The 27,389-nt window shown below is 46.7% G+C and overlaps 1 protein-coding gene across 2 annotated transcripts in view; it reads right to left on the reverse strand.

Annotated features, from left to right (window-relative positions):
- The window catches only part of LOC112647369 (myosin-13), a 51,408-nt gene extending 24,357 nt beyond the window's left edge, over positions 1 to 27,051 (reverse strand). Inside the window, exons 1-19 of one of the 2 annotated variants that reach the window (XM_025428376.3) lie at positions 26,848 to 27,051; positions 24,574 to 24,717; positions 24,333 to 24,489; positions 22,442 to 22,469; positions 22,244 to 22,355; positions 20,883 to 20,975; positions 18,907 to 18,970; positions 18,717 to 18,815; positions 18,504 to 18,607; positions 16,157 to 16,295; positions 12,895 to 13,013; positions 12,022 to 12,171; positions 11,723 to 11,893; positions 10,650 to 10,959; positions 7,783 to 7,856; positions 7,595 to 7,682; positions 3,550 to 3,667; positions 1,834 to 1,957; positions 741 to 877 (exon numbers count right to left, since the gene is read on the reverse strand). In XM_025428376.3, the coding sequence (XP_025284161.1) occupies positions 741 to 877; positions 1,834 to 1,957; positions 3,550 to 3,667; positions 7,595 to 7,682; positions 7,783 to 7,856; positions 10,650 to 10,959; positions 11,723 to 11,893; positions 12,022 to 12,171; positions 12,895 to 13,013; positions 16,157 to 16,295; positions 18,504 to 18,607; positions 18,717 to 18,815; positions 18,907 to 18,970; positions 20,883 to 20,975; positions 22,244 to 22,355; positions 22,442 to 22,469; positions 24,333 to 24,489; positions 24,574 to 24,717; positions 26,848 to 27,051 (2,435 nt within the window). Of the gene's footprint in view, positions 1 to 740; positions 878 to 1,833; positions 1,958 to 3,549; positions 3,668 to 7,594; positions 7,683 to 7,782; positions 7,857 to 10,649; positions 10,960 to 11,722; positions 11,894 to 12,021; positions 12,172 to 12,894; positions 13,014 to 15,010; positions 15,253 to 16,156; positions 16,296 to 18,503; positions 18,608 to 18,716; positions 18,816 to 18,906; positions 18,971 to 20,882; positions 20,976 to 22,243; positions 22,356 to 22,441; positions 22,470 to 24,332; positions 24,490 to 24,573; positions 24,718 to 26,847 lie in introns of those variants that run through there. The other variant, XM_049110225.1, reaches the window with a different exon arrangement.
- Between the last annotated feature and the right edge of the window lie 338 nt (positions 27,052 to 27,389).

Below are 27,389 nucleotides of genomic sequence, written 5' to 3' on the forward strand. Positions count from 1 at the left end.
CTCCTTAGTTCAGATCCTTGTCACCTTCTGCAAACCTGATCCTCTCACTAGTCCCTGTACGTGCCTTCTGTGGCTTCCCAGCCAGACGCTCGGGTCTAGCCTCATTAACAGGGTGCAAGGGAGCCTGCGTTGGGTGCCTCTCCCTCTGCTTGCCCCACGGTGACCTCCAGGCTGCGCAAAGCTTCCTTCAGAGAGTTCTCTCCTCTTGCTGACCCCTGCAGCACCCCCACAAACTCCCAGCCCAATTGAGGGCTTGTTGTCACTATGCCACATCGCCCCAAATGTGACTCTGACTTTGTATTTGTCATGCGTGTTACAGTCAGCCAAGTAGGGGTCGGCTCCCAGCCCATCCCTGAGCTCCTGGAAGGCAGGTTTTTTTTCTTTCTTTCTCAAGACTGTATTTATTTATTTGAGAGAGAGGGAGAGAGAGAGAGAGCACAGAGAGAGAGAGGCAGAGGGAGAAGCAGACTCTCCTGCTGAGCAAATAGCCCAATGCAGGGTTCGATCCCAAGACCTGAGATCACAACCCGAGCTGAAGGCAGAGGCTTGACCCACTAAGTCCCCCCAGGCACCCTGGCAGGGTTCCTTTCTGTATCCCCAGCATCATGCAGGGTCCCTAGCATAGAATGGCCCCTTGGCAGGTGTTGGTCCAGTGAATGAAAGAAAACATTGATGCTTTAAGACCAAAACAGCTGTGAAGTGGGGAGGGCAGGATAAGGTGGGCCGAGGGTCCGAATCACCTCCTCTCCATCATCTTCTTGAACTCCACCCGCATCAGGTACCCCCGGCAGATGGCCTGAGTGCGTGTCATCAAGGTCACCAGCTTCTCATCCCTCATCTCCTCCAAGAGTCCGAGAAGCCCAGCTTTGAAAAACACCTGCATCACAGAAGAGACGAGCCCTGCTTTGTTCTCAGCCGGTGTGCCAGCCAGGCACCCCTCCCGCACCCTGGGAGCCTGTGTGTGCCCGACCCAGCCCGCCGCCCTCAGAGCCCTGGCTTGGGGCTGGCAGTCCTTGCACCCCACGGTGGCTTCTCCTCTGGCCCTTCCCATAGGACGTCCCAGGGCCTGCCAATCCTCATGGACGGATTGGGCCAGAGCTCACACACAGGAGGTGGCAAAGAGGAGTCCAGAAAGTACCCTCAAAGCTCAGCTGTGCCCAGGTTAGGAGAAATTCACAGTCTGCCTCCCTGTCCTCCCCTCTGTCTGCCCCTCTGGGAAGACTGGTCCTACCTGCAGGCCCACTCACCCACGGCCCTCCTTGGCCCATGTTCCGAGGAAGCAGGGCACCCTTGGGGGTTCCACAGGCCCCGGCCAGCCCTTTCCAGGAAGGAGAGCCTTGGAGACAGGCCAGGATCTGAAGCTGGCCTTTGCCTGTCTCTGTCCCTGTGACCTCAAGAGCAGGTTTCTTGCCCTCTGGGAGCCTTTGTTTCCCTTGCCCTACCTGTAACCCCACGAGGTCAGGACTAGCCTTATCACCCCTGGGTTCCCGGAGTCTGCTGTATTCTCCTCTTTCCTTGGCTCTTAAGTCCCACACGAGATGCCTTTGCTCTGCTCTCTTAGGACACTGGAACTTTTTACTGCTTTTTTTCATTGCTGAGGGTAGTGGTGGGAGGGTGGGTGGAGAAGCCTCTAGACACTTATAAACCAACATGGAAACAGGATTCTCCATACCTAGACCCTGGTTCCTTCTGCTTGGGCTCCTGTGCAATGGGGTCATCAGGTTGGCTGGACAGGGAAAGACCTTTCCTCCCACCAGAGGACAAGCAGCCCCAGGGGTGTGGGTTACATGGGGTGGAGTGGGGGTAGGGTGTCCCAGCTTAAGGTATTCTCACCTTAGTGTGACCAAACCTATACTGCTCCCGGTCCACGTCGATGGAGCTCAGAAGCTTCTCAGAAGCATTTTTGCTGTCAATAAACTGCCCTTCGGGGATGGCACTGGCGTTGAGGATCCGGTACCTGGGTTGGGGAGGGGGAGAGCGGTGGGTGGGCCACCTGCTGGCAGCTGGGTGAGAGAAGTCTCAGGGACAGAGGGCCTCTGGCTGCATGAAGCTGGGAGGGTGTTCTCTCCTCACAATTTCCTGAGCGCTGCACCCTGCTGCACCCTGCTCCTCTGTGACCCAGGGGTCTTCAGCCCTGCCAGGGCCCAGCCCATTCTGCAGTGACTCAGGCATTATAGGCCTTCCCCAGCGGGGACACAGACTCTGGAGAGCCACCTCAGTTTAGGTAACAAGAGTCTGCCAGCAGTTGGCCGAGCACGCAGGAAGCCGAGACAACTTACCCTCAATCTAGTCTGGCTGTGGAAGCTGGATCAGGCCTAGCATCTACTTAGGGCCCCCACTTTGTCTGTTTGGCAGTGCTAGGTGGGGAGTGGTTTCAGTTGAGGGACAAAATTTCTTGAAGGGATTCAATCTCCTGAGAAGGGCCCCATACCAGAGACAAGTCCTGTCCCTCTACCTAAGGCCAGGCCTTCAAGAACCTTTTCCTGCTTCAGCCTTAGGAGGAAATGGCAGATTGTACAGCATGTCTGGCTGAGGGGCTACACAGCCGGAATTTTGCTTTCACAGGGAATAGTTCTTTTTTTAAATATTTTATTTATTTATTTGAGAGACAGAGAACAGAGGCAGAGGGAGAAGCAGACTCCTCCTATATAAGCAGGGAGCCCAATGTGATGCTTGATTCCAGGACCCTGAGATCATGACCTGAGCCACCCAGGTGCCCCCAGAGGGAAGAGTTCTTATCTGATGTAGAGGAATGTTGAAATCATCTGTGACTTGCAGATCTGTGGTCTGCAAGGGTCTCCAGGGTCCTTTCCTTTCCTCTACTCCAGACAAGGCCTGGAATTGTGGGTTCAGATGGCAGCTGGGAGGAGAGAGCTGGTCTGGAGCAGCGGAACTCAACTGGGGACAACTTAACCCCCACGTCCCCTTCCTCCCCCTCCTGCCCAGGGGACATCTGGCAAGGGCTGGAAATATTTTTGATTGTCACAGCTTGGGTGGGGTGGGGTTTGCTCCCAACACGGTAGGTAGAGACCAGGGATGCTGCTCAAATCCTACAACACACGTGACAACCCCCACAATAAAGGATTATCTAGCCCTAAACGTTGATAGTGCAGAAGTGGAGAAACTCTGGTCTGGGGGAACAATTAAGCTTGAAGGTGGAGGCTCTGATCCTGGCCTAGCACTCACTTTGGGTGTAGATCCTCCCTCCAGCAAAAAACAAGGCTCACAGAAACCCTGGGAGGCTGTGAGCTCACCAAACACCCAGTGCATGGAGCACCTCTGGGAGATGCACAAGGCGCTCTCAATATGAGAGAGATGGAGGGCCCTGGGGTGGCTCAGTTGGTTGAGCATCTGCCTTCAACTGACCTCACGATCCTAGGGTCCTGGGATCCAGCCCCACATTGGGCTCCCTGCTCATCAGGGAGCTTCCTTCTCCCTCCCTCTGCCCCTCCCAACTACTTGTGCTCTTTCTCTCACTCTCTCTCAAATAAATAAATAAAATCTTTAAAAAAAAAAAAAAGGAGAGAGATGCAAAGCCAGGTGACCTACCGCTGTTTGAAGTCAGCATAGAGGATTCGGCTGGGGAATCCTTTCCTGCAAATCCGGATGCCCTCCAGGACGCCGTTACAGCGCAGTTGGTGCATGACCAAGTAGTGGTCCATCACACCTGGGGAGAGAATGTCCCCAGGGGATATGTCAGTGGCTTTTTCAGTGTCTTTGATGGGCACCAGAACACACGCTAATATACCCAGACTTGCGTGGAAAGAGTTAGTGCCAGCTCCACAATGGAGAGGTTGGGAATGCCTGGAGCCCGTCTACAGTCCTCACAGTGGAAATAATCCCAGCTTCCTGGGGGACACTCGAGCACCCCACTGCTCTGGGCTAAAAGCCAAAATATTGGTCTTTACCCTGTTCATGGCCCTTGAGTCTGTAGCTAGGCTCCAAAGGAGGAGAGAATGAATACGGATACCTCTTGGACTTCCCGTTAGATACCTTGAGATGCCCTTCTTTACTCAAGGTCAGTGATGTAGCAACTGTGGGCTATGCCTTTAGTGGGAGCAGAGGAACAGAGAGAAGGACACCTGTGCCAGAGGGTGCAGGGAATTGAATGTAGGATGATCATCTGCTAACTGCTGAGCATGAGCTCTGAGAAGGAAGGAGGAGCATCAACTCTGGGAGATAGAAGAGAACCCATAGGGACAAGCCCTCACCAGGGATCCTCTTGGGTCAGGCACAAATCAAATGAGGACTGAGAAAATTCTGTTCTGGGGCTGTGTGAGTGGTTAGGAAAAGTAGTATGGCTGCATAATGACTTTTGCCTAGGTTGTTGGGGAGAGAGGGCACTCAAACTGTCTCTGATGAGCATTCTGGAAACTTCTAGGAGGCTCACAGCTTTCCTTGGTGGCTGGGAGGAGAGATGACTATTCATTTATGCAATTATCATTGTTCTGCTGGAGCTGTGCCATCTGATACAATAGTTTCTGACCACCTGTGGTTATTTAAATTTAAAATTCATTAAAATGAGAAGTTTTTCTTAGCTGCACTAGCTGCATGTCCTGTACCCAGTGGTTGCCGTATGGGACAGCACAGATGTGGAATATTTCCATCTTTCCAGGAGGTTCCACTGGCTGGTGATTCTCTCGAGAAAGCAGTGGTTAAGACCGAGGAGAAACACATTAGACACTCAGAGGACCTCTTGTGGGAGTGAACCTGAGGGGTCACCCAGTCCTACTCCCAGTATATTTCTCAGATGAGGATTTTGAGAGGCTCAGATGCCAGCTGTGCTGCTTTCTAGCTGTATGCCCTTGGACTTTCTGTGCCCCCATTTCCTGCGGAGCTGAGACTGGACTCCCTCCTTCCTCAGGGCCCCTGCTGTTGGTGCAGCTCAAAATTGAGTTGACTTCTCTCAGGGGTCTCTCCATATCTTTCCCAACCCAGGTGGAGACAGTGTCTGGAAAAGCGTGTAAAAAGAATCCTCTTTGCCCTCTGCCCCCATGTGCAAAACTTCTAAAAAGTCCCCTTCTGTCTTTACCACATTACTGCTGCTAAAGAATTTTCTTGCTACCCCTTATCATCTCCAACAAATTCCTTTCTCCTGCCATCTCAGCCTTGTGGGCAGTTGTGTGAATCATGTTTCTCCCGGTGTGTATCGTGTGATGCTTTGGCATCCTAGGGCCTTGCCGGGCCTGAGAGAGAGACTGCCCTCCCCTGAGAGCCAGTTCCTAGGATGGCAAACTGCTCCCCTGGGAGCACGCATCTCACACCCCTGCACACTAACCAACCCAAACCCTGCATCCCCCGACCACTGCCTTATCAGGCTTCCAGACTTCCAGGCCGGGCACCAGACAACCAAGGCAGCATCTGCACCCTGTGGCCTACTGAAATGATCCAAACTAGCCAAGCCAAACCAGCTCAGCCTGTTTGCCCAGTCCTCCCCCAAGCTTTCCCCTCACTCCCCACACGAGAGAGGACACCATGCACCGAGTGTGCTCCCCAGGGTGGGAAAAGCCGTTCGAGGTTTGATCAAGGACCATGACATGACTCCTGCCCCAGTTCTGGACACCCTGGGGCAGGCATTTCCATCTCTGCAGTCTCAATCCCCTCTTCTAGAAAATGAAGACGCCCCACTAGGTCCTTTCCAAAGCCTCGCTCATGCTCCTGAATCAGTCTTAGTCTATTCTCAGAAATGAGGAAGTAAACAGAGGGGTGCCAGAACAAAGGAGACGCAAAACAGAGAGGAAGGGATGGAGATTTTGTCACAATTTACCATCTAAGGGAAAAAAGAAACCAGTGGATTGCATAGGTTGCACCAGGTGAGGGGCAATCTGTCTCCCATTCCCCTGATGCTTGTGGGCAGATGCTTTATGAACCAGTCATGCTATGGCACATTTGATTTGTGCAGACACGTTGCTCAAAAACAAATCGTCTTCTTGATGACAAACCAGCTACATGAAAGCCAACAATTTTGTTTGATGCATAACCAGAGATACAGCTCTGTTCTGACACTGGAGGAGAAATGGGCCGTGCTGGGTGCACTGGGAGGGATGTAGCCTGCCCTGACAAGGCGAGTCCAAACAGTGCACCAGCTGGCTTTTGCCTTTGACATAGGCTTTCACGGAAGATGGAGTCCACTACACATAGTAGACATGGTTGTTGGGAGAATTAAAATGTCTGGTTTTTGGTAATAATAATAATGGTAACGAGAATTATTATATTGATAATCATTATATTACTATAACAATAATATGATAATTATTATAATGATGGTTATTATAATCAGAATAAGAACTAATAATATAATTATACTGTACTATATAATAAACAATACAATCATCATTAATGTAGTAATACAATTATTTCCCCCACAATGTTATCATTTCCCTCATGGTTATTATCATCCGTAACATTATTATCACAATTCTTCTTCTTGTAATTATAATACTAATAGTTGTTATAATTGGCAGCCAGATAGACTGAGTATTCACAACGTGCTTGGCCCTGCTTGAAATGCTTGACGTGCACTCACTCATGCAATCCTCGCAGCAAACCCGTAAGGCAAGTTGAGTGAATTAATATTTACAAAGTTTATAAGTGCTCATTAGATAAATAAATGAATAGCTAACTAAGTGAATGCATGCATAAAATGCCACTTTAATCCTCATTTTATAGCCCAGAAAGCTAAAGTACACAGCTAGGGGGTCCCATGGGCAGAGGCAGGTGGAGCTCGGGTTTTTTTTTTAGGGTTTTTTGTTTTGTTTTGTTTTGTTTTGTTTTGTTGTTTTTTCCCTCAGGTCTTTGAAACCCTCTGTTCACCTGTCACATTGCAGAGGCAGGACACTTATATTTGGGATAGATAACCCGGCTGTAAATGAGCTGCCTCGGAACCACTGATCTATGTGACCATGTCTTTTTCTCTTTGTGACAGATGACACTGAGACACATCTACCCTCTAAGAATATTTGTGAATCGGGGACTGAGTGAGGGTTAAGGGTCCTACTACACTGCAGAGGGCTCTAGATCTACAATTCTCAGTTTTCCCATCTGTAAAGTGGAGAGAACTCTGCTTACCTAGCTGTTGTAAGCAGGAGAGATGATAGAGTAACTGCATACCATAGAGGCTCCGGAAACGGTGGAATTGCTGCTGTTTTGACAGTGGAACACCTGTCTCTTTGGGGGAAAGGTGCTCTTTGGGGGAAAGGAGCCTTCGGGGAACCTTAGGAGAGTCCCAGCTCTGATGTGCCTCTCTACCTACTTTACTCTTTTCTGTATGACTTCAGAGTAGGGGAGCCAGAGAAAATACAGGATGCCAAGGTGAATTTGAATTTCAGATACAGTAAATCATTTTTTAGGGTAAGCGTATCCCAAATATTGCGTGGGTCGTACTACTTACAGTTTCAAAATCAAACTTAACAGGGCATCTGGTATTTTTATTTGCTCAATCTGGCCTTCTTACCTCATAGGATGTTGAGAGGTGATAAACACCATACCCCTCTTCTCAGGGAAACACACACACATACGTGCACATGGATGCACGCACACACGCAGAAGTTTGCACACATTTCAGGGAGTCCTGTTCTGATGGATTCTTACTCACCAGGAGTCTTGGTCTCATTAGGAATCAGACATCGCACAAAGTGAGGGTGAGTGCTCCTTAAATTGGTCATCAATTTGTTTAAATTTTCCTGGGACACAAATCGGAACAAGCATGTTTATACCTTATCAGCAAATGCCATTTCACTGGGCAGAAAATCAGCCAAACGGGGAAGCTGCCAAAACACAAACCCTGAACACAGCCGACACGGTCTGGAAAGAGGAGCCTTTCTTCTTCCCACCTTTCTTGCTTCCCCCGGAATCACCTGGAGACAGACACAGAGGATGAGTCAGATGCAGCCCTGAGGACACAGTGGTGCCCACTCCCCCAAAAGCCCCCAGTTTCATTGACATATAACTGACATAGAACATTGTCTAACTTGCAGGTGTACTCATATAACAGATACACTTATATATTTTGAAATAGTTGCATTAAGTTTAGGTGCCATCTGTGCCCATACTCAGTTACAATTTTTCTTGTGATGAGAACTTTTAAGATCTACTCTCTTAGCAACTTTTAAATATGCAACAGAGTATTGTTAACTATAGTCCCTACCCGGTAGGCACAGTATGTTACATCGCAGAACTTATTTATCTTATAATTGGAAGTTAGTACCTTTGACACCTTCATCCAGTTCCTCCACCCCTCACTCTCACCTCTGGTGACCACAAAGTCTGATCTGTTTCTGTGAGTTCGGTTTTCTCAGATTCCACCTATATGTGAGATTGTATAGGATTTGTCTTTCTCGGACTTATTTCCCTTAGCATAATGTTCTCAAGGTCTATCCGTGCTGTCCCAAATCCAAGATTTTCTCTTTTTTTATGGCTGAATAGTACACCATATTTTTTTTAAAAAAAGATCGTATTTATTCATTTGAGAGAGAGAGAGCAAGCGAGAGCATGAGTAGGGGTTGGAGGGGCAGAGGGAGAGGGAGAAGCAGACTCCCCACAGAGCAGGGAACCTGATGCAGGGCTTGATTCCAGGACCCCAGGATCATCACCTGAGCCAAAGGCACATGCTTAACTGACTGAGCCACCCAGGCACCCTTACACCATATTTTCTTTATCCATTCATCTGTTGATAGACACTTAGGTTGTTTGTATGTGTTGGCTATTGTAAATAATGCTGCAATGAACATGGGTTGTCGATATTTCTTTAGGATAGTGGTTTTGTTCATTTCAGATATATTCCCAAAAGTGAGATTGCTGGATCATATGGTAACCTTATTTTTAATTTTTTGAGGACCCTCCAATACTGTCTTCCATAGTGGCTACACCAATTTACATTCCCACCAACAGTGCACAGTGCTTTTTCTTAGTGGTGGCCACATCCTACAAACCCTGAAATGGGACTTTTGGGTTTCTTTTGACAGAGCTGAAGGGTTTTTGTTTCTTGTTTGTTTAAGATTTATTTATTTATTTGAGAGAGAGAGAGCAAAGGGAGAGTTAGAGGGAGAGGGAGAGAGAATCTCAAGCAGACTCTCTTCTGAGTGTGGAGTTCAATGTGGGTCTTGATCCCAGGATCCCAAGATCATGGTTTGAGCTGAAACCAAGAGTTGAATACTTAACTGACTGCACGACCTAGGCACCCCTACTTGTTTGCTTTTAAAATGATCTAATTAGGGGATCTCTGGGTGGCTCAGCTGTTTGGCGCCTGCCTTTGGCCCAGGGCGCGATCCTGGAGTCCCGGGATCGAGTCCCACATCAGGCTCCCAGCATGGAGCCTGCTTCTCCCTCCTCCTGTGTCTCTGCCTGTCTCTCTCTCTATGTTTATCATAAATAAATAAATAAAAATAAATCTTTAAAAAAAACTAAAAATAAAATGATCTAGTTAGGGGCACCTGGGTGGCTCAGCGATTGAGCGTTGGCCTTCAGCTCAGGTTGTGATCCCAGGGTTCCCTGCACGGATCCTCCTTTTCCCTCTGCCTATGTCTCTGCTTTTATTTCTGTGTCTCTCATGCATAAATAAAGTCTTTAAAAATGATCTAATTATAGAATGAATGATTATATTGCCTGTATTTTCACATTAAGAACATTAACTTTAAAATTTGATGTATTTAAGATAGTCCATAATTTTACGAACCCTATTTTGGCAATTATTTTTAAAATATGAGTAAACTTCGCAAGTGATACTGGCTTCTGCCACCATTTTGGAAAACAGTCTGGAGCTTCCCCAAGAAGTTAAATAAACAGTTACCATATGACTCAGCAATTCTACTCCTAGGTATACATCGAAGAGAACTGACAACATATGCCCAGATAAACTTGTATACAAATGTTCCTAGCAGCATGATCCACAGTAGCCAAATGTTCATCAGTTCGTGAGTGGAGAGACAAATGTGTGCTATGCATGCACTAGAATATCACCCATCTATAAAAAGAAGTCAAGTACTGATACATGTCCCAACACAGACAAATCCCAGAAACATTCTGCTACATGAGAGAAGCCAGACACCAAAGCCCATACAGCATATGATTCCATTTACATGAAATGACCAGAACAGGCAAAGTCATAGAAGTGGAAAGGAGATTTGTAGTTGCCAGGACCAGGGGAAGGGGTGACAGAGCTGATAAAAGCCTTCTTGAATTCAATAGGGGCGATGGTTGCCCAAGCTGTAAATATAGTCAAGACCCCTGAATTTTCTAAAGAGTAAATTGTGTGGCATGTAATTATACCTCAGTTTTTGAAGCTTTTCTTTAAGTAATCTCTACACCCAATATGAAGCTCGAACTCATGACCCCTGAACCTAGAGTCATATGTGCCTCCGACTGAGCCAGCCAGCCATCCCACCTCAATTTTAAAAAGGTATTTAAAAATGTGGTATCAGCTCTTTTGTCCCCTGAGAGGCCCTGTTTACCTCTATTAGAGCTCAATCTCTTAAGGCAGAGAAAGAATAGGAGAGAGAAAATTGATTATCGGTGACAGACCAATACATCCAGCTTAGTCTGAAACTCGCAATTGAATCCTGGTTCTTCAGGAGCAGCTCTGGGTTATAAGTAATTACACAGAGCTTTCCACACGGGGCACAGGGCAGTGGGGAGGAGAGAAAGAATTTCACCTGCTTCTGCACCAGCATAGTTGGAAAAAAGGAATGACAGCAGCTTCAGCGAGGACTTCTGGTACAGCCCGACCACGGTCTCATTCAGGGGGTCCTTGTTCTTGTCAAGCCAGCCAGCAATGTTGTAGTCCACGGTGCCCGCATAGTGGACCAGTGAGAAGTGTGCCTCGGCCTTGCCCTTGGCAGGCTTGGGCTTCTGGAAGTTGTTGGACTTGCCCAGGTGCTGGTCATAGAGCTTGTTCTTGAAGGAGGTGTCTGTGGCCTTGGGGAACATGCACTCCTCTTCCAGGATGGAGAAGATGCCCATGGGCTGAAAGTAGGGGAGGACAGGCCATGACTCAGCATTTAATAGTGTGTTTCAAGGACTCTGTTGTCTGCAGGAGCCAAACACAACTTCTTTGGTGCTATGGGTCTGTCACCAGGAGCACTGCAGCATACAGTGCTAGGCATGGAGTAGGTGCTTAATTAATGCTTGTTGAACAAATGAATGTAGAAAGAAACTGTATGTATATAAAGGTAGCTCACTTTTAGCAATAGGCTTATCCCACTTCCAAAAAAGGGGAAATTACATACAAAGACATAAAATAATATGAGTCATTTTGAAACAATAATGTCTGGATTTTTTAGTAGCCACCTTAGGAAGATAAACTCATTCCAACAGGACCAGTGATCAAAACATTGTGGGAATTCCTTTTCTTTTTTCTTTCTTTTTTTTCTTATTAATGTCCCCTGCTATTTTTATAGTAACATTATTCCAAGAACTCCACTGGTCTATCTTCCTTGGGTCTTCGAATAAGTCAAAAAGCTCTGCAATGCCATAGTTCCTCCTGAGCTCCCATTCCCATCCTTGAGAAGAACTGAGCCCTTGGATCTTAACCACCCATGTACCTCTTTAGGTGTCTGCATTATGCATGCTTTCCAAACACTTTTCTCTGCAAGGGGACTCAGCTATCTGAAGGCTGGAAGAGTAGGGTTGGGATCACCATTCTATTATCAGGGTAGAGTGAGAGCAGAGAGATGATGGTCCCAACCAAGGAGGAGCTGACCTTGGGGAGCAGCCTCTATTTCTCTACCTTCTCGATGAGCTCGATGCAAGCAGCCAGGTCCATCCCGAAGTCGATGAACTCCCACTCGATGCCCTCCTTCTTGTACTCCTCCTGCTCCAGCACGAACATGTGGTGGTTGAAGAACTGTTGCAGCTTCTCATTGGTGAAGTTGATGCACAGCTGCTCCAGGCTGTTGAACTAGGTGTTGCAAATAGCAAAGAGTTTGAGTGAGTTTGGAAAATCCAGTGGGGATTCAGCAAAGCAGACACAAAGTAGAATACCATTTATTCAAACAACTTAAAGGGCCATTTATTCAAACAACTCACATCAAAGATCTCAAAGCCAGCAATGTCCAGGACCCCGATGAAGTATTGCCTGGGCTGCTTGGTGTCCAGCTGCTGGTTGATGCGGGTGACCATCCACAGGAACATCTTCTCGTAGACAGCCTTGGCCAGGGCACCCACTGAATTGGTCACCTTGAAGAAAGGTCACCCACCCAGCCCTCAAATTAGTGCTTTTATAGTTGTATTAAGTTGAAGCATGAGGCCAATGACATCTTCAAGGTCAAGAGCAGTTGGAGATTGGCAACTTCATATAGTCCAACCTAATATTAAATATTTCTTAAAACATTTGCTGGCTTAGGGTGTTGCCCTTCCTCTGAGAACTATCTCATTTACAAAGGTAGTCTTCTAACAGCCATGGTTATAATACATGACTCTAGACCCTGGCCGCACATAACTGAACCAGAGGTGGACTTCTGATCCAAGTTGGATTACACGGAGTATTGCTCTCTCAGTTTGGAATTGGGGCCGAAGACACTTGTCTCAGTCTTGTGGGAAGCTCAACTATGGAGATGTGAACTTGGGAGCTATGGGGTGGCCGTGGGCAGGAGGGATGCAGAGAGTTTGTCTGCCCAGTGAGAATATAGAAGAGAAGGAGAACAATGACTGTCCATGGAACCCCAGGGGAGGACCTGCCCAAGGCCTGCCCCACTCCTGAGGGGTCTTTCAGTTCCTGGCTACAAGCCACTTCTCGATTTGCATTCCTTGAGCTACCCCTAGGGTGTAAGAATGAAATTTCCCTTAATGCTGAAGCCAGTTGCGTATGTATTTCTGACACCTGCAACTGAAAGAACCTTGAGATGGTGGTTAAAAGAGCAGAATAACCGAGTTGGCTGAACTCAGAGGGTCTCCATTTACCTGCTGGACGTTCTGCCCTTTGGTGACATACTCGTTCCCAACCTTCACCCTCGGACAACACAGGCCTTTCAGCATTTCTGCAGAGTTTAGACCCATCAGGTATCCAGCTTTGTCAGCCACTGAAAGAAGAGAGAAATGGTGTCACACAAGGATGGCAGTGGCTGATGGGGCCATTCTGGCTCTAGGACCTCCTAGAAATATTTCCTATAATCCTTATAGGTATTTTAAAAAATGTTTTTAAAAAGATTTTATTTATTAATTTATTTGAGAGAAAGAGAGTGAGCACACAGAGGGAGAGGGGAAGGAAGAAGCAGACTCCCCGCTCAGCAGGGAGCCCAGCATGGGACTTGATCGCAACACTTTGGAATCATGACCTGGGCCAAAGGCAGATGCTTAACCAATTGACCCTCCCAAGCTCCCTTTTTCTGGTGTTTTTATATTGGCCTCTGTGCATCAGGACTGGAATTGTCCAAGGAAGCTTCCATCTCATAATCCAGGGATGCAGGTTTTCCAGAACTGCCAGTTTGCCTTCTAGATGCAATTTTGAATTGAAGGTTGATCTTCACCTACTGATATTTAAATTTCTTCCTTCCTTCCTTCCTTCCTTCCTTCCTTCCTTCCTTCCTTCCTTCCTTCCTTCCTTTTCCAAGAAAGAGAGCAGGGGAGACAGATGGAGGGAGAGGGAGAGAGAGAATCCTAAGCAGACTCCATGCTCAGCATGGAGCCCAATGTGCAGCTCAGTTTCACGACCCTGAGATCATGACCTGAGCTGAAATCAAGTGATGCACACCTGACTGAACCACCCAGGTCCCCCTAAATTTCATTTTTTAAGAGGATACAGTGACACAGTGACATTGGACTCTGATAATTCAACAAAATACTATTATGAGTAAAGGAAGCACCATTTGGATAGTTAACAATACATGTTAAGCAGCTTCCGAAATTTATGCAAGATGCCATGCTCATAGCTGAGAATGGACTACAAAACCTGACCCAGTCTTCAGATGTTAGGAGAGGGTCAAAAGCAGTTGAGAATTGGCAATTTCATACAGTTTGTTGGAAGTTGAGTTGACTTTGGGATGTACTTGGTTGTCTGCATTGAGCTCATCCAGAGGATAAAGAAATCTTACTTCTCTAGGGACAGCCCTTCCTTGGTTGGGACCATTATCCTAGAGATGGCTAAGGAATGAGATAATGAAAATCCAGGACTGTATTTGTCAAGTGCTTAATAAAAAGTCAAATAAGTGCCTTCCTCTTGGCTTAAACTATCCCCTTCTCTCACTTTGCACTGTAGGTGGGTGGTATTCTTCTTGTCACTTAAACTTGAAAGCTTGGGGTGATTACATCCTTCCTCCTCATGCCTGACATGCCTGTGGTCAGATAGGCACTAAATCCTGTTCACTTCACCTTCAAAATAGCTGACATCTCCATTGTTTGGAATAGTATAGCGGCAGAGAGCCTGGACTCTAGACTCAGATGGTCTGACATTCAGATTTTGGTCTTGCCTACTTATTACTCATTTTTCTCACTTGAAAACTGGGGTGGAGGGGTTGTGGCCGTACCCCACTGGTTGGGTTGTCGTGAAATGGGCCTGGTGTGTGGTGAGCATTCAGCAAATATTCACTTGGATTGGTCACCATCAGAGGACCTCAGAGACAGATTCTGGCCCCCACTTTCCCATTTGCAGGATCTTTCTGCTCCTACACACTGAACACGGGGCTTCCAGGGCTGGAAGGGGTCCTGGGCCATGATACTTATCATATGATCCACCCTCGCTGAGGAGGCTGGTACACTTTCTTTTCAAGGACCCACACTCTTGGTGAACCTGACTGATCACAGATTAATTCACACGAACTTCCCCTGCTATGTGGAGAGTTCATGGTTTCTGGTGCCTACCGTGTACATTATAAACTATTTATCCCAGCACTCAAGGCCTTCTCCAACAGATACCAAGATAATCACTTTTCAATTCCCATCTCTTACAGATCTACAGCACACATCCTCTTCTGTAGCCAAAGTGGACCACTCTGGGGTTCAGTCTCATCACATTCCTTCCCCTGCCCCCTTCATCATCTTATTTCCACTGCCCAGACTGCCTTCTCTCCTCCCTCTTCACCTTTCAGAATCCTATCCATCCTTCAAAGTTCAAGCCAGTACCCTCTTCCTCCAGGAAAACTTCCCTGATTATCCCAATCAGAAGTGCTTCTTGCTCTGAACACTGAGTTTCTCTGTTGCCGCTTGTCTGGCACACTGCCACAGGCCTGATTCCCACATGGCCCCAAGGATTGATACCCTCTGGTACATTCCCTGCATAATCCCCTCCACTTGCAGAGCAGAGTGGGGGTGTGGGGGCTGGGAGAGTGGGGGGTGGAGTTGAACCAGTGAATGTTGATGGGCTATTATTCCTATGATGATGTCACTAACAATTGACTTGGAATTAATAAAAAGAGGTCATCCTGGGCAACCTTAGCCTAATTAGGTGAGCCATTGTGGGCAGTGATAGAGTCACGTGTATTTTCCTGGCCTTTCTTTCAAGGCTATTGTTCCTGCCTATCATCTGGTGCTCAAGACACACTGTTTCACACATCATGGGGGATGTTAAAATAGGTAGAACTATTGGAGATGAACCAGCTTTTTACTTACAGAGCTTATAAGACATAGTGTGAGAAATGAGGCCTAATGAGCAGGGCATATGGTGGGTTGGTCCTACTGCTGGTAGCCCCTCCTACTTTCCTCTGCTCTGTTTCCAGGACCAGGCTGAGGGGGTGGGGAGATCACCCCGGTGAGAGTCCTGAGGTGGGGAGGAGGGGAGACTGGTACACCAGTCCTTGGTTCAGGGTCAAGTTCAACAGATGTCAGAGTGGAATTGAAGGCAACAGGAGGAGGAAACCTCCTCACCTGGCGCAGGTGCTTAGGGCAGCATTCTGAGTTTTAAGGATGTACAGAGAGAAATTGAAGTCCACAGAACAGGTAAATGTCTACCCTTAAGATAACAGGTAAACCGTGATGGTGAGAGGTAGTGGTGTGAACAGTGATTATTCATTCATGAGAATGATGTCTTTTGTTTTTCAAGGGTCCACCACTCTACGATTCTTGGACTTCTCCAGCTCAAGTACAATCAATGAGCTTTGGACACCCCACATTCAGTTTGTGCGACTTTCGAAGAGCAGCTCTGGGGATGAACCCAGAGCATATCTCATGCTTATCCATAGATAAGCACAGGTGCTGAGTCAGATGCCAGTTCCTGCATTGATGTGATTACCTTCGGTGCCATCTGGCTCGGCCTGCTCCTCCCGCTGCTTCTGCTTGAACTTCATATTCCCGTAGTGCATGACGGCCCCTGTGAGCTTGTAGATCCCGACTTTCTCCTCTGAACTGAAGCCCAGGATATCAATGGCATTCTGGGAATTAGAGAAAGGACAGTTGTCACAGGGACTCAGTTGCCCCTGGTCAAGACCTCACCCTTTCTGTACAGCCTGTGAGATAGCATTTGCCCAAAGAAGTGGATGACAGGGCGATATGTTAAGTTAGGGGTTAGAAACCATTTCTTTAACATGTTTGTGTGGAAAGGTGGAGATTATGGGAAGAAAAAGTGATGACTGCTTTCTTCCATCCAATAAGCACTGATTTGAATCCTTTTCTGCTGTACATATGTTTGGGGCTATTTTCTGGATGAGGCCACCGGGAACCATCATGTGACACCACAAGAAGGAAGTCTCATGAAGAGTGTCTGAGAAATAGTGCCCAATAGCTTGAGAGTGTGACATTGTAACCCAGAAATTCTGGTGTTGTTCAGAATTGAGACAATATGGTCTCCTGGCTATTAGAACTGGAAGGGGTGGTCATCGAAGAGAATGCCATCAGTTTTCAAACAAGAAAGGGGCAAATTTTTGCAGAGCTCTCCCTGTGCTAGGCCCGGGGTTAGGCACCCATCTATATGTCATCTCACCAAGTTGCTATGAGAACCTCATGGGTGTGTGGATCTTTCCAAAGTTCCAGGTGAGACCTGAGGCTCTAACAGGGTAAGTGACCTACAGGTAGCATGTGTTAAAATGGGCTGGAGCAAGCGTTGGGTCATTTCAGAGCCTACAGCATTTGCTGATTTGGTTTTATAGCCATTTGCTCATGTCCTACCACAAAGAGTTAAGCAAAAAATCCTTCCCTTGGATAGATATATTGATTATGCAGCAGGGCTTGCGGCCTGAGCCTAAGCAATGCCCCCCTGGTGAAGATGGCATGTCTGGATGGGTCTGGTGAGCTGGTAGGTCAGTGAGCGGGTAAGTCCATGTCAGCAGGATGATATGGAACAATGAGGCACTCTTGGGGTGGCGCCCCCTTTGGGAGAGGGAGAGTCTAGGCCAGGAGCCCACCTGGGGGAGGAGAGGTCCTGAGCCACGATGGCCTCCTTGACTCCAAATCCTACCCCAGCAAATGCATCTCTATGTCGTAGGAAGGGATTAAAAGAGAAAACCTTTCACTTAACATCGAAAGGAACCAGGTGAAAGGGTTACTGTCTGTGGACCCTCTTGGGGAATGCAGACCCTCAGAGAGACCAATCCCCCTCTGCTGGGTCATAGACCATTACCCAGGAGAAGCTTGGAGAAAGATTAATTGCTTAGAGATGGTGTCTGTTGGTTTAAAAATACAGGTTTGGGGTTGGACAGATCTGGCTTCAAGTGTTCCGTCATTTGCAAATTGTGTGTGTTTTTCTAAGACTCAGCTTTCACTTTTGTAAAATGAGGCAATAGTCATACCTATTGGTTTGAGGTTTTTGGAGGGATTTAAATGAGATAAAGCAGGGAGAACCACTCAACTCAGTTCCTAGCACATATATATGCTCAATGCACTTATTATTATTATTATTATTATTATTATTATTATTATTACTATTCTAGTTTTTAACCTTGGAAATACTTCCCAAAGCTAATGGCTGGAGGCCTGACAGGTGCACTAAAGACGTGGGAGCCGAATGTGAGTCTGAGGAGGCAGGTAGCACGAGGTGTGGAGCATCTGCTACACAGTGGGTTGTTTTTCCTGCTTGATACTTTACTGTATTTTTAAAATTTTCTTCAAGAACCGTGTAGATGGGGGATCCCTGGGTGGCTCAGCAGTTTAGCACCTGCCTTCGGCCCAGGATGTGATCCTGGAGTCCCGGGATCGAGTCCCACATCTGGCTCCCTGCATGGAACCTGCTTCTCCCTCAGCCTGTGTCTCTGCCTCTCTTTCTCTCTGTGTCACTCATGAATAAATAAAATCTTTTTTAAAAAAAGAGGAACCATGCAGATGGTTTTATGGCCTGAGAAGTTCCAACGAAACCTTCAAAAACCTTATAAATGCAAAACTCGACTCTACCATGCTAGAGAATGGAAGAGGAGGCCTGTTTTGGAGAACTTTCTGTATCCCCCCCTGGCATCTCCTGAGGTGGAGCTGAGTGGGGAGGGGAGCAATCTGGGCTAATTGTCTCGACATCTTGAGATCTCTGAGATCTAGGGTCTGCTCACTGAGAATCCCTGGGTCCCAGTTTCTGATTAGATTGCTAGGATGCCTCTCAGTTCACAAACTTGGTAATTCTGTGCTGGAATTAAGAAGGAAGGAAAGAAAATGCTTACGTCAGTTGCCAGCAGTTCTTCACTGTCATTAATGCTGGCCACAGTGACCTCTCCCTGGCTCACGAAGGGGAAGTCAAAGGGATTGGTTGAAATGAGGAGCAAGTCTGTGAAACACGAAGGTCCCGTTAGCATCTCACACATGCATGATGCACTCTGGGTGTTTTCCCAAGGTGCCTGGTTTAGAGGATGAGACCAATACCCCCAAGAACTTACCGATTAGTTCTGGCTTCTTGTTTGACAAGATTTGGTAAAAAATGTGATAGCTTCTCTCACTGGATAACTGAAATGTCACTCTGGATTTTTCTAAGAGATCTAAGGTAATAAGAAAGAATGTGGTTTCAGGTGTCTGGGAGGTGGCTGTGTCGCCAAGTACCATGGTGCCCGATATGGTGCCAGGACTCACAGGTTTCAATGTCCGCTGATGCCAACTTTCCTGTGGCTCCGAAATGAATCCGAATGAACTTCCCCTGTCCAATGGCAGGTTGACAAACATCACAGTTATTTTATTTATTTGGTATTGTGGTTGGCTTTTGCCAGCTGCTACCAGCCACGAGTGGGAAAGGTAGGGTCGGGGAAGAAGTGATGCCAGAAGTGGAGGACTTCCCTCCTCTGTCTGCCTGGCACCCAGAGTCCCCAAGCTGGGTTAGCCAGACTCAGATAGCTCTACCCAAAGCATCTGGCTCTGTTCATCCAGTTTTGGAGATACCTGTGGGCTTCCTCTCCAACTTCTGCTTGGGGCCACCTCACTCTTGACTGTCCCTTTGGTTTTTATCCTGCTCTCTGATACCTGGATTCCCAAATGCTTCATGATACCTTTGATAGGCCTGCTTGGGCCATTTTGCCTGTCTGTCTTCCTTCCTTTCTCTCTCTCTCTCTCTCTCTCTCTCTCTCTCTTTGCCTCTGGGTATTCCTTGTGAGATTTCTTGCTTTGGTTTTTCTTACCACTTACTACAGGCAAACCTAGTTCCTAGGTTTGGGCCAGGCTCTCTGGCTACCAAAATATGCATTCAGAGTCTGAGTTCCTCCATTTTGAGGGGGGGCAAGAGGTGAAATTTTATGAGTGGCCGAGCTCTACCACACTGTGAGCAAATCTGAAGGCAAAAATGTTGCCTTCTCTTTCTCACCCATAGAAGCTGGAATGTAGTCCGTACTCCACCATCACATTCTCAATATTTCCTGAATGAAGCTCAGGGAGAGTCAGTGAAGGGTCAGTGGAGGCATGAGTGAACTGTAAGGCTTGGTCTTCAGTATTGTTAGCTTCTCAGTGGAAGATGATGCAAGTTTTAGCTTGCAAATGTTTGTTTGCTGGGTGGAAGGTAGACAAAATAACACAGTGGGTTTTTCGTGACTTCTGGTTCAGGGCCAAGAGGAGAGGCCCATGTACTAAATAATGAGAGTGGCAAGGGGTAGGTATGTAAAGCATTTTCTTCCACTTTAAGCTGGTGCCAGGTTAGTGCAATAATGAACTTGGTGCAAGTATGTATGCATATCTCTGCTGCATAAAACGCACCCAGATCCTCTACAAGCAAGAGTTTTTAGTTGTACCCTAGGAAGAGAGATGTGCATATGGGCAATGCACAGAGGACCAAGGGAAAGAAAGACAGGTCAGGGCTCACAGCCTGATATCTGTATGTACTTTCACATCAGGGACCATTTTATCCTTGAGAAGCAATAATAAAACACAAGCTTGAGATTATCAAGCTCCCTATATGTGTGAAGGCCTGACATGCTTCTGCAACTATAGGCATAAGTAAGGGCTTCACCTCATGGTAGTTGTTCACTTCATGGTACAGTGAGATTAAGTAGAGGGCTGGATATTTGTTTATTTGCCCTTGGTGGGGCGGGGGGGGGGGAGGTAAATGCCTCTTTGGATGGGCCAATCTTAAGAAATGTTGAAGGATAGAACATATCCTTCAGTATCTTCAACATCAACGTATTCCCAAGTTTTGGGCTCTCCTGCTTTCACCAGGTTTCTCCTTCTCCCAATGCCTTTTGACCTGGAGGAGTTCAAACCTATTCACTTAATTCACACTACGGTTTCCGTGGTTAACGAGGCAATGGAGAGTGCTCAATGGACTTCAGCATTTTAAATGCTTCCACCTAGAGAGACCAAGTGACTTCAGGATGCTCAGAGCTAATGCTGCCTTGTTAGAAACAAGCAGGTAAATCCTCCCTCTGTTGACAACAAGCCAACACACTCTTCAGTATATCAGATTATCCCAGCAGAGCTCAATTAATCTAAATCACTTAGGGGTAAAATAAGGCTGGCTCTATTCTAGTTTATGTGGGATTTTAAAAAAATATGTATCTATCTCCAGCATTTGAAGAGAGGGTTTGGTTCTTGGGGAGGCAGGTGGTTAAAATTGGACTGGGTCTTACAAATCTCGAGGAGTTGTCATTCCTCACGGTCTTGGCATTTCCAAAGGCCTCCAGTAGGGGGTTGGCCTGGATGATTTGATCTTCCAGGGTCCCCTAAAAATAAACAAGAAAAAGCAAAGGGAAGACGTTAGAGTATCCTCTGAAGGAGCCCATGGTGACTTGAAAGTGTGGATGCTCTGGTCAGGGTCCAGGGAGAGATGTTGACCAGCTCAGCCTGGAGGCCAATGCAGATGGGTGAAGGAACCCATGGGCCCTGCCCCCACCACCCGAGGAGGCTTCAAATCCCATCCTGCAGAGGGTCTCCTTAGTACAGCATCAGTGACTCTGGCCATAGCAGATTCCAGGCTTCCTCTTGATTTTTCAGACTGCCTTTCTTCTCTGATAACACTCCATTATAACTCATGGATTTTTTAGAATACATACCTCTGTTACTGCATGCATCATGACCCATCTATTAGACATTTAGGTTCAGAGGTATAAATAGAATTAATAGTATAAATAGAATAGAAATAATAGTTTAAATATAATAGAAAGTCACTGAAAAGATCATACAGTAGAAATAGCAGTTCTCAAAAAAATATTTTTAAGTCACAAAATATATTTCATGAGAATTTTTGCTCAGAAATCTGCTTATTGGGGCACCTGGGTGGCTCAGTCAGTTAGGTGTCTGCTTTTGACTCAGCTCATGATCCCAGGGTCCTGAGATGGAGCCCGGTGTCAGGCTCCCTGCTCAGCAGGGAGCCTACTTTTCCCTCTGCCTCTGCCCACCCCCACCTCATGCTTGCACTCCTTTTCTAGTGCTCTCTCTCTCAAATCAATAATAAAATCTTTTAAAAAGTCTGCTTATAGAATGCAGAATTTTTACTCTCACTCCCCATGACTGTTTATCCTTTTGCCTCCAGAGCGGTTTTCAAACTACTGCCCCACCCCATGTTCTCCAAGTGTGATCCCTAGACCCATTGCATGAACAGTGGGATCATGATAGAAATGTGAAGTAGCAGGACTGTGAATGTGAATTAGGAATTTCAATTCGAAATTCTGGGTCTGGGGCCTAGCAATTGGTTGTTAACAAGCCCTTCTGGTGATTTTGATGTACGCTCCCATCTGAGAGCCTAAAGCTTCCCTTCTCTGGAGGAGCATGGGATGTTGCTCAGGGTTGCTGGGCTGTTACTGATAGAGCCAGTGCTCCTGCCTGGGGCCACCAGGTGGAACCACCTCCTGCCTAGCCCCACAAGCACCCCTGGAACAAGACTTTGTGCCATGCATCTTGCTGAGCACTGAGCTAGGCATACCCTTGGTGCTCACCCCGTCTTTAAGCTGTCCTTATTCCAGCATATCTCCAGATGCAGGGAGCTGCTCACCTGCATCTTGCCTGGCTGCTGCTCCTTCTTCTTCTCCCCAGTGACTGCAATTGTCGCAAAGTACTGGATGACACGCTTGGTGTTCACAGTCTTCCCTGCACCAGATTCTCCACTGTCGATGAAAAGCACGTAAGATAAAGGAGTGGAAGGGACAACTCTGGCTTCCAAGTCATCATGCTGTGAACACAGGTTACTCACGTGATGAGGATGGACTGATTGTCTCGATCTAGAAATGCAGAGGGAAGAAAACAAAATAAAGAAACAGCAAATGCATGGGATATAAAAATAGGGCAATAGTGGGGGTGGTTGGAGTACATGGCTTTGCTGTGAACTAGCTTGGTAAAGACTTGGATGTGTCTAATCTTCCTGGAGACAATTTGTGTAGATTTCCCAAATGTGGGATGTGTAACAGACCACGCATGGCAAGTGAACAGTGAATCCCATGGAGGGAATGTGATTCTTATTCATAGATCTATAACTGCTTGCCAGCAATTTCTCATCTCCTTTTCTAAGAAAGAGAGCAAGTCTCAGACTCAAGGCTCGTGGGAAGGCGCAGCTCCTAATTAGAATCTATGTGCACTGATTGGCTGTCATTAGGTTTTTCTTTTACCTTTACTCCATGTTTGTGGAAAGTGATCATGGGTTTCCACTTACAATCGTTTATGAGTTGAGTTGTATCCCTCCCCCTCCCTCCGAAATTCACCTGTCCAGGTGTTTATGCCCATGACCTCAGAATATGACCTTATTCTGGTCATGGGCAGATGACCAGACCAGATGACTGGTTCATTGTAGATGTTATTAGTGAAGATGAAGTCATATGGGAGTGGGAGGGAGATGCCCTAATCTAATACGATTGGGACCTTTATCAAAAGGAGAGATTTGGAAACAGATGCTCATAAATGAGAATACCATGTAAGCAAGGTGGTGCTTCTACAAAGGAACCCCAAGGATGGCCAGCAAACCACTAGAAACAGAGAGAGAGAGAGGCAGGGAACAGATTCTGCCTCTTAGCCCTTATGAGGAGAGGACCCTGCTGACACCTCAACCTTGGACTTTCCACCTCCAGACTTTGAGACAATAATTTCTGCTGTGTAAGCCACTCATTTTGTGGTTCCTTGTTGTGGCAGCCCTAGGAAATTCATACAAATAGTGTTACCAATCTTCCTTTTAAAATTGATGCAACTTCAGCCAATTTGAAGAAAAATATTAAGTGTGTAGGAATGGCTAGGATTGAGTGTGAGAGAGGAAGGGCTGAGGTTTGGGCAACCCAAGGTTTAGTAGATGAGCCTAATTGTCTTCAGATCTCAGAGCCTTGCTTCTGCTTCTTAAGTCTGCACCAAACCAAGTCAGGTGAAAGTGGGAAAGACGAGAGTGACATGAAACATGGTGGCATGACCCGTGTTACCACATCTCTATTTCCTATGCCATTCTCGAAATTTAGGGAAGAGAAAGAGGAGCCCAAGTCTAGGGAAGAAGACAGTGCAGGGACATTGCTATGCCCAGTTCTCTAACTTTGCATCCTCCAGGTTACTAATCTGGTCTTCTCCTTCTAAGCATGCTCATGTTAGGGGGATTCTTTGGAGGTAGCGGCAGGATATCTTCCTGTATTCCGTGTTCCCCCAAATAAGCATTTATGCAGCATGGCTTCAGCCATGAGCACTGACCTATGCACCATGGCTGCTAATAGGAGATATGCACCTCTGGCTTTTCATCATGGAATCATCAGACTCTCCTAAGGTCACCTCGACCATAACTGCATTCAGATAATCAAGGTCTCCAAAGGGCTTGAATAATTAGCTAAGATCCAGTCTAGCTAAAAGACTTGAATAATTAACTAAAAACTATTTTAAAAGATAGGGATTGGGGCAGCCCTGGTGGCCCAGTGGTTTAGCGCCACCTTTAGCCCAGGGTGTGATCCTGCAGACCTGGTATCGAGTCCCATGTCTGGCTCCCAGCGTGGAGCCTGCTTCTCCCTCTGCCTATGTCTCTGCCTCTCTCCCTCTCTCTCTCTCTCTGTGTCTGTCATGAATAAATAAATAAAATCTTCAAAAAAAATAAATAAAAGATAGGGATTGAAGAAATCACTCACCGGTCAGCATGAACTGATAGGCATTGTCAGAGATCGAGAAGATGTGGGGCGGGGCCTCCTGGCGCTTCTTGCCTCGGTAGGCCGTCACCACCTCGGGGTTGTACACTGGCAGCCACTTGTAGGGGTTGACGGTGACACAGAAGAGGCCCGAGTAGGTCTGAGAAAACCAGAAAGTGCAACATGTGGATCTTGTCTTTACTCAGAGAAAGAGAGAGATGGAATAAGGCTGAAAGGTGCTCACATAGATCATCCAGGCTGCATAGCGCTCTTTGAGGTTGTACAACACAGCAGGCTCGTGCAGGTGTGTCATCATGGCCATGTCCTCAATCTTATCAAATTTGGGAGGGTTCATGGGGAAGACTTGGTCACTGTTCAAAGTGAGGGTCTGGGGATCGAAAGGAAAAGCATATGATAGATAGGAGAGCCAATAATCTGAACTCTGCTTTGCTTGGTGTGGTGGAAGTAGTGAAAGACTGTGATGTAATCACCCTATTACCATGAATAGCTTCATGGATCATTTTCATTCCCAGAGATGATCCACACATAACATCTATTGGTTAACCCAATTCTGGCCAAACTGCGTAACCAGTGCTGGTCTGATACCGCCCAGTCAGTGTGCCACCTGTGTGCCAAGAATGAGTTACAGATGTGCACAGCAACAGAGCCTTTCAGCCCTCAGGATCCAGGTAGGACTCAGAATGGCCAAGGCCAGGGAAGCTTGCCTCTGTTTACCCCATTTGCTTTGGGTGTTTCAGTGAGACAAAGGTTGGAAGGTTGGAAAGGAATACTCCAATGTATTCTGTGCATTTCCACCTCATCACCTCTGCTCCTTTGTCTGGAATATCTTTATTGACATTATGTTCAGAAACCTCATAGTTCAGCTCAAGGGACACCTCTTCCATGCCATATTTCCTGTCTCTTCATCTTTTCAAGACTTTCATAATTCCTTGTAACAGAATTACTATTATAACGGCTCTGCTATAATAGTTACAACATTTGAACTTGGAGCATGGTCCATGGCTGAACAGTATTTCTGAGATTACTACTTAATTTCGTTTCTCTGGGTTTGCCCCTACTCAACTTCCCCATTCAAGTATACAGCTGACTCTGCACACCATTAATTCAGGAGAGGTAGAAAATAGGGCAGAAAAGAGAAAAAGCCTATAAGGCTTTCTGGATTCGGGGCGCCTGGGTGGCTCAGCGCCTGAACGTCTGCCTTCAGCTCAGGGCATGATCCCAGGGTCCTGGGATCGAGTCCCACATCAGGCTCCCTGCAGGGACCCTGCTTCTCCCTCTGCCTGTGTCTCTGCCTCTCTCTGTGTCTCTCATGAATAAATAATATTTTTTAAAAAAAGGCTTTCTGGATTCTATTTTCCCAAAGCCTAAGTCCTTAGAAAAGCTTTGAGGGTTTTAGTGAAAAGACAAAAGGTAGGGGATTTGTTGGTACATGCTAAATCTCTCTCTGTCTTTTTAAAGATTTTATTTATTTATTTATTTATGAAAGACACAGAGAAGGCAGAGACACAGGCAGAGGGAGAAGCAGGTTCCCTACAGGGAAGCTGATGCAGGACTCTGTTCCAGGACCCTGGAATCACGACCTGAGCCTAAGGCAGATGCTCAACCACTGAGCCACCCAGGTGCCCCACATGCCAAGTTTCTTGGGGAAAGGAGACTCCTTTGTCCCACTGCCCTACCTAGAGAGACACCCAAAGTAGCACAAGGGGAGATGGAAAGATCTGTTCATTCTGAAGCTTCAAGGATTTGTTTCTTAGCAGATCATTCAGAGAGGAGACGAGACCCTCAGTGTGGTACTGTGTAAGGTCCAGAAAATGAGGTACACCCATAGGAGGAGACCCCAAGAATGACTGAAGAAAAATTATTTCCCTCCCAGTGAAAAGAGGCTGAAATCAGATGTTAAGTGCAACAAACAAACAAGAAATAAAATAAAGATGTGTCTCATATGCCTAAGTTTGTAAACTGAGAGTCACACCTGCCAGGCACATCTTGATTCCTACAGTAGATGGTCAACTTTGGGAAGGCAGGTGCCGAGATTTGCTTCAATTTGCAAAGTGATGGATGCTAGACGTGATGGGTGTCCAGTCAATATTTAATTGAATGATGCATTGTAATTTTGTACATTAAGCTAGGCATCATCTCCAGTGCTTCCTCTGGAAATCACTCTGCAGCCTAGGGAAGGATATTTGCCCGGACTACCCAGCAGTGATCAGCTCCAATCTCTCCCTTAAATGGTCCAACATCTGCCACCCTCACCTTCCCCTTTCTCCAAAGCAAACATCATAACAACTCTCAAAGCCCAAGTCCTGGAAAAGTGAAAGAAATGGGAATAAAGGTGTTTGCAATAGGAGCATCACCTGTCACTTCACTATGGAATAGATTATTGTAAGTCATGTTCTATCATCAGATTCCTATGGACCAGTATGTGATTTCTAATATCCTACTGGAAAGGCTAGTGAGGATGCCCAAATGACCCAGGACATCTGAAATCAACACTTACCCGATCATCTAGGGTCTTGACTGTGACTTTGTCATTTTCCCTGCTCTGGATCATACCTTTCACGTACATTTCCTTATCATCCATTGCAAAGCAGGCTTTCTTAGAATCAAATGGGCGGTTTTGTGCTTCGATTCTCTCCTTCTCTGGCTTCCGCAGGTAGGGAGCTGCTTCTCCAAAAATGGCCATCTCTGCATCAGAGCTCATGACTGCAGGGGGTGCTGGAAAGACCAGGGAGATGGCTGAGTCTGGAGCTCGCATGACGCCTGAATGGGAAGGGTCCCACCTTGTTATTTCCATGCAGACCGATCAAAAGCTCCTGGGATTTATTTAGCTCCCGAGGAATCCAGAACCAGGTGTAGGGGCTTAGATCAGGCAAGTGGAAGTGAGCTGAAAGTGAGACTGTACTCTAAGAAAAACATTCGAAGGGTTGCTTTCACCCCTGAGTGGAAGGAAGTGTGAGCCAACTAGATTGAGCCCAATGAAGGGGAGACTTGGGAAGCACTTCCTTAATTACACATCACGTTTGAACCCTGTGATCTCAG

Source organism: Canis lupus, chromosome 5 (assembly GCF_003254725.2).
Source record: "Canis lupus dingo isolate Sandy chromosome 5, ASM325472v2, whole genome shotgun sequence".
In the NCBI taxonomy this organism is placed as follows: Eukaryota; Metazoa; Chordata; class Mammalia; order Carnivora; family Canidae; genus Canis; species Canis lupus.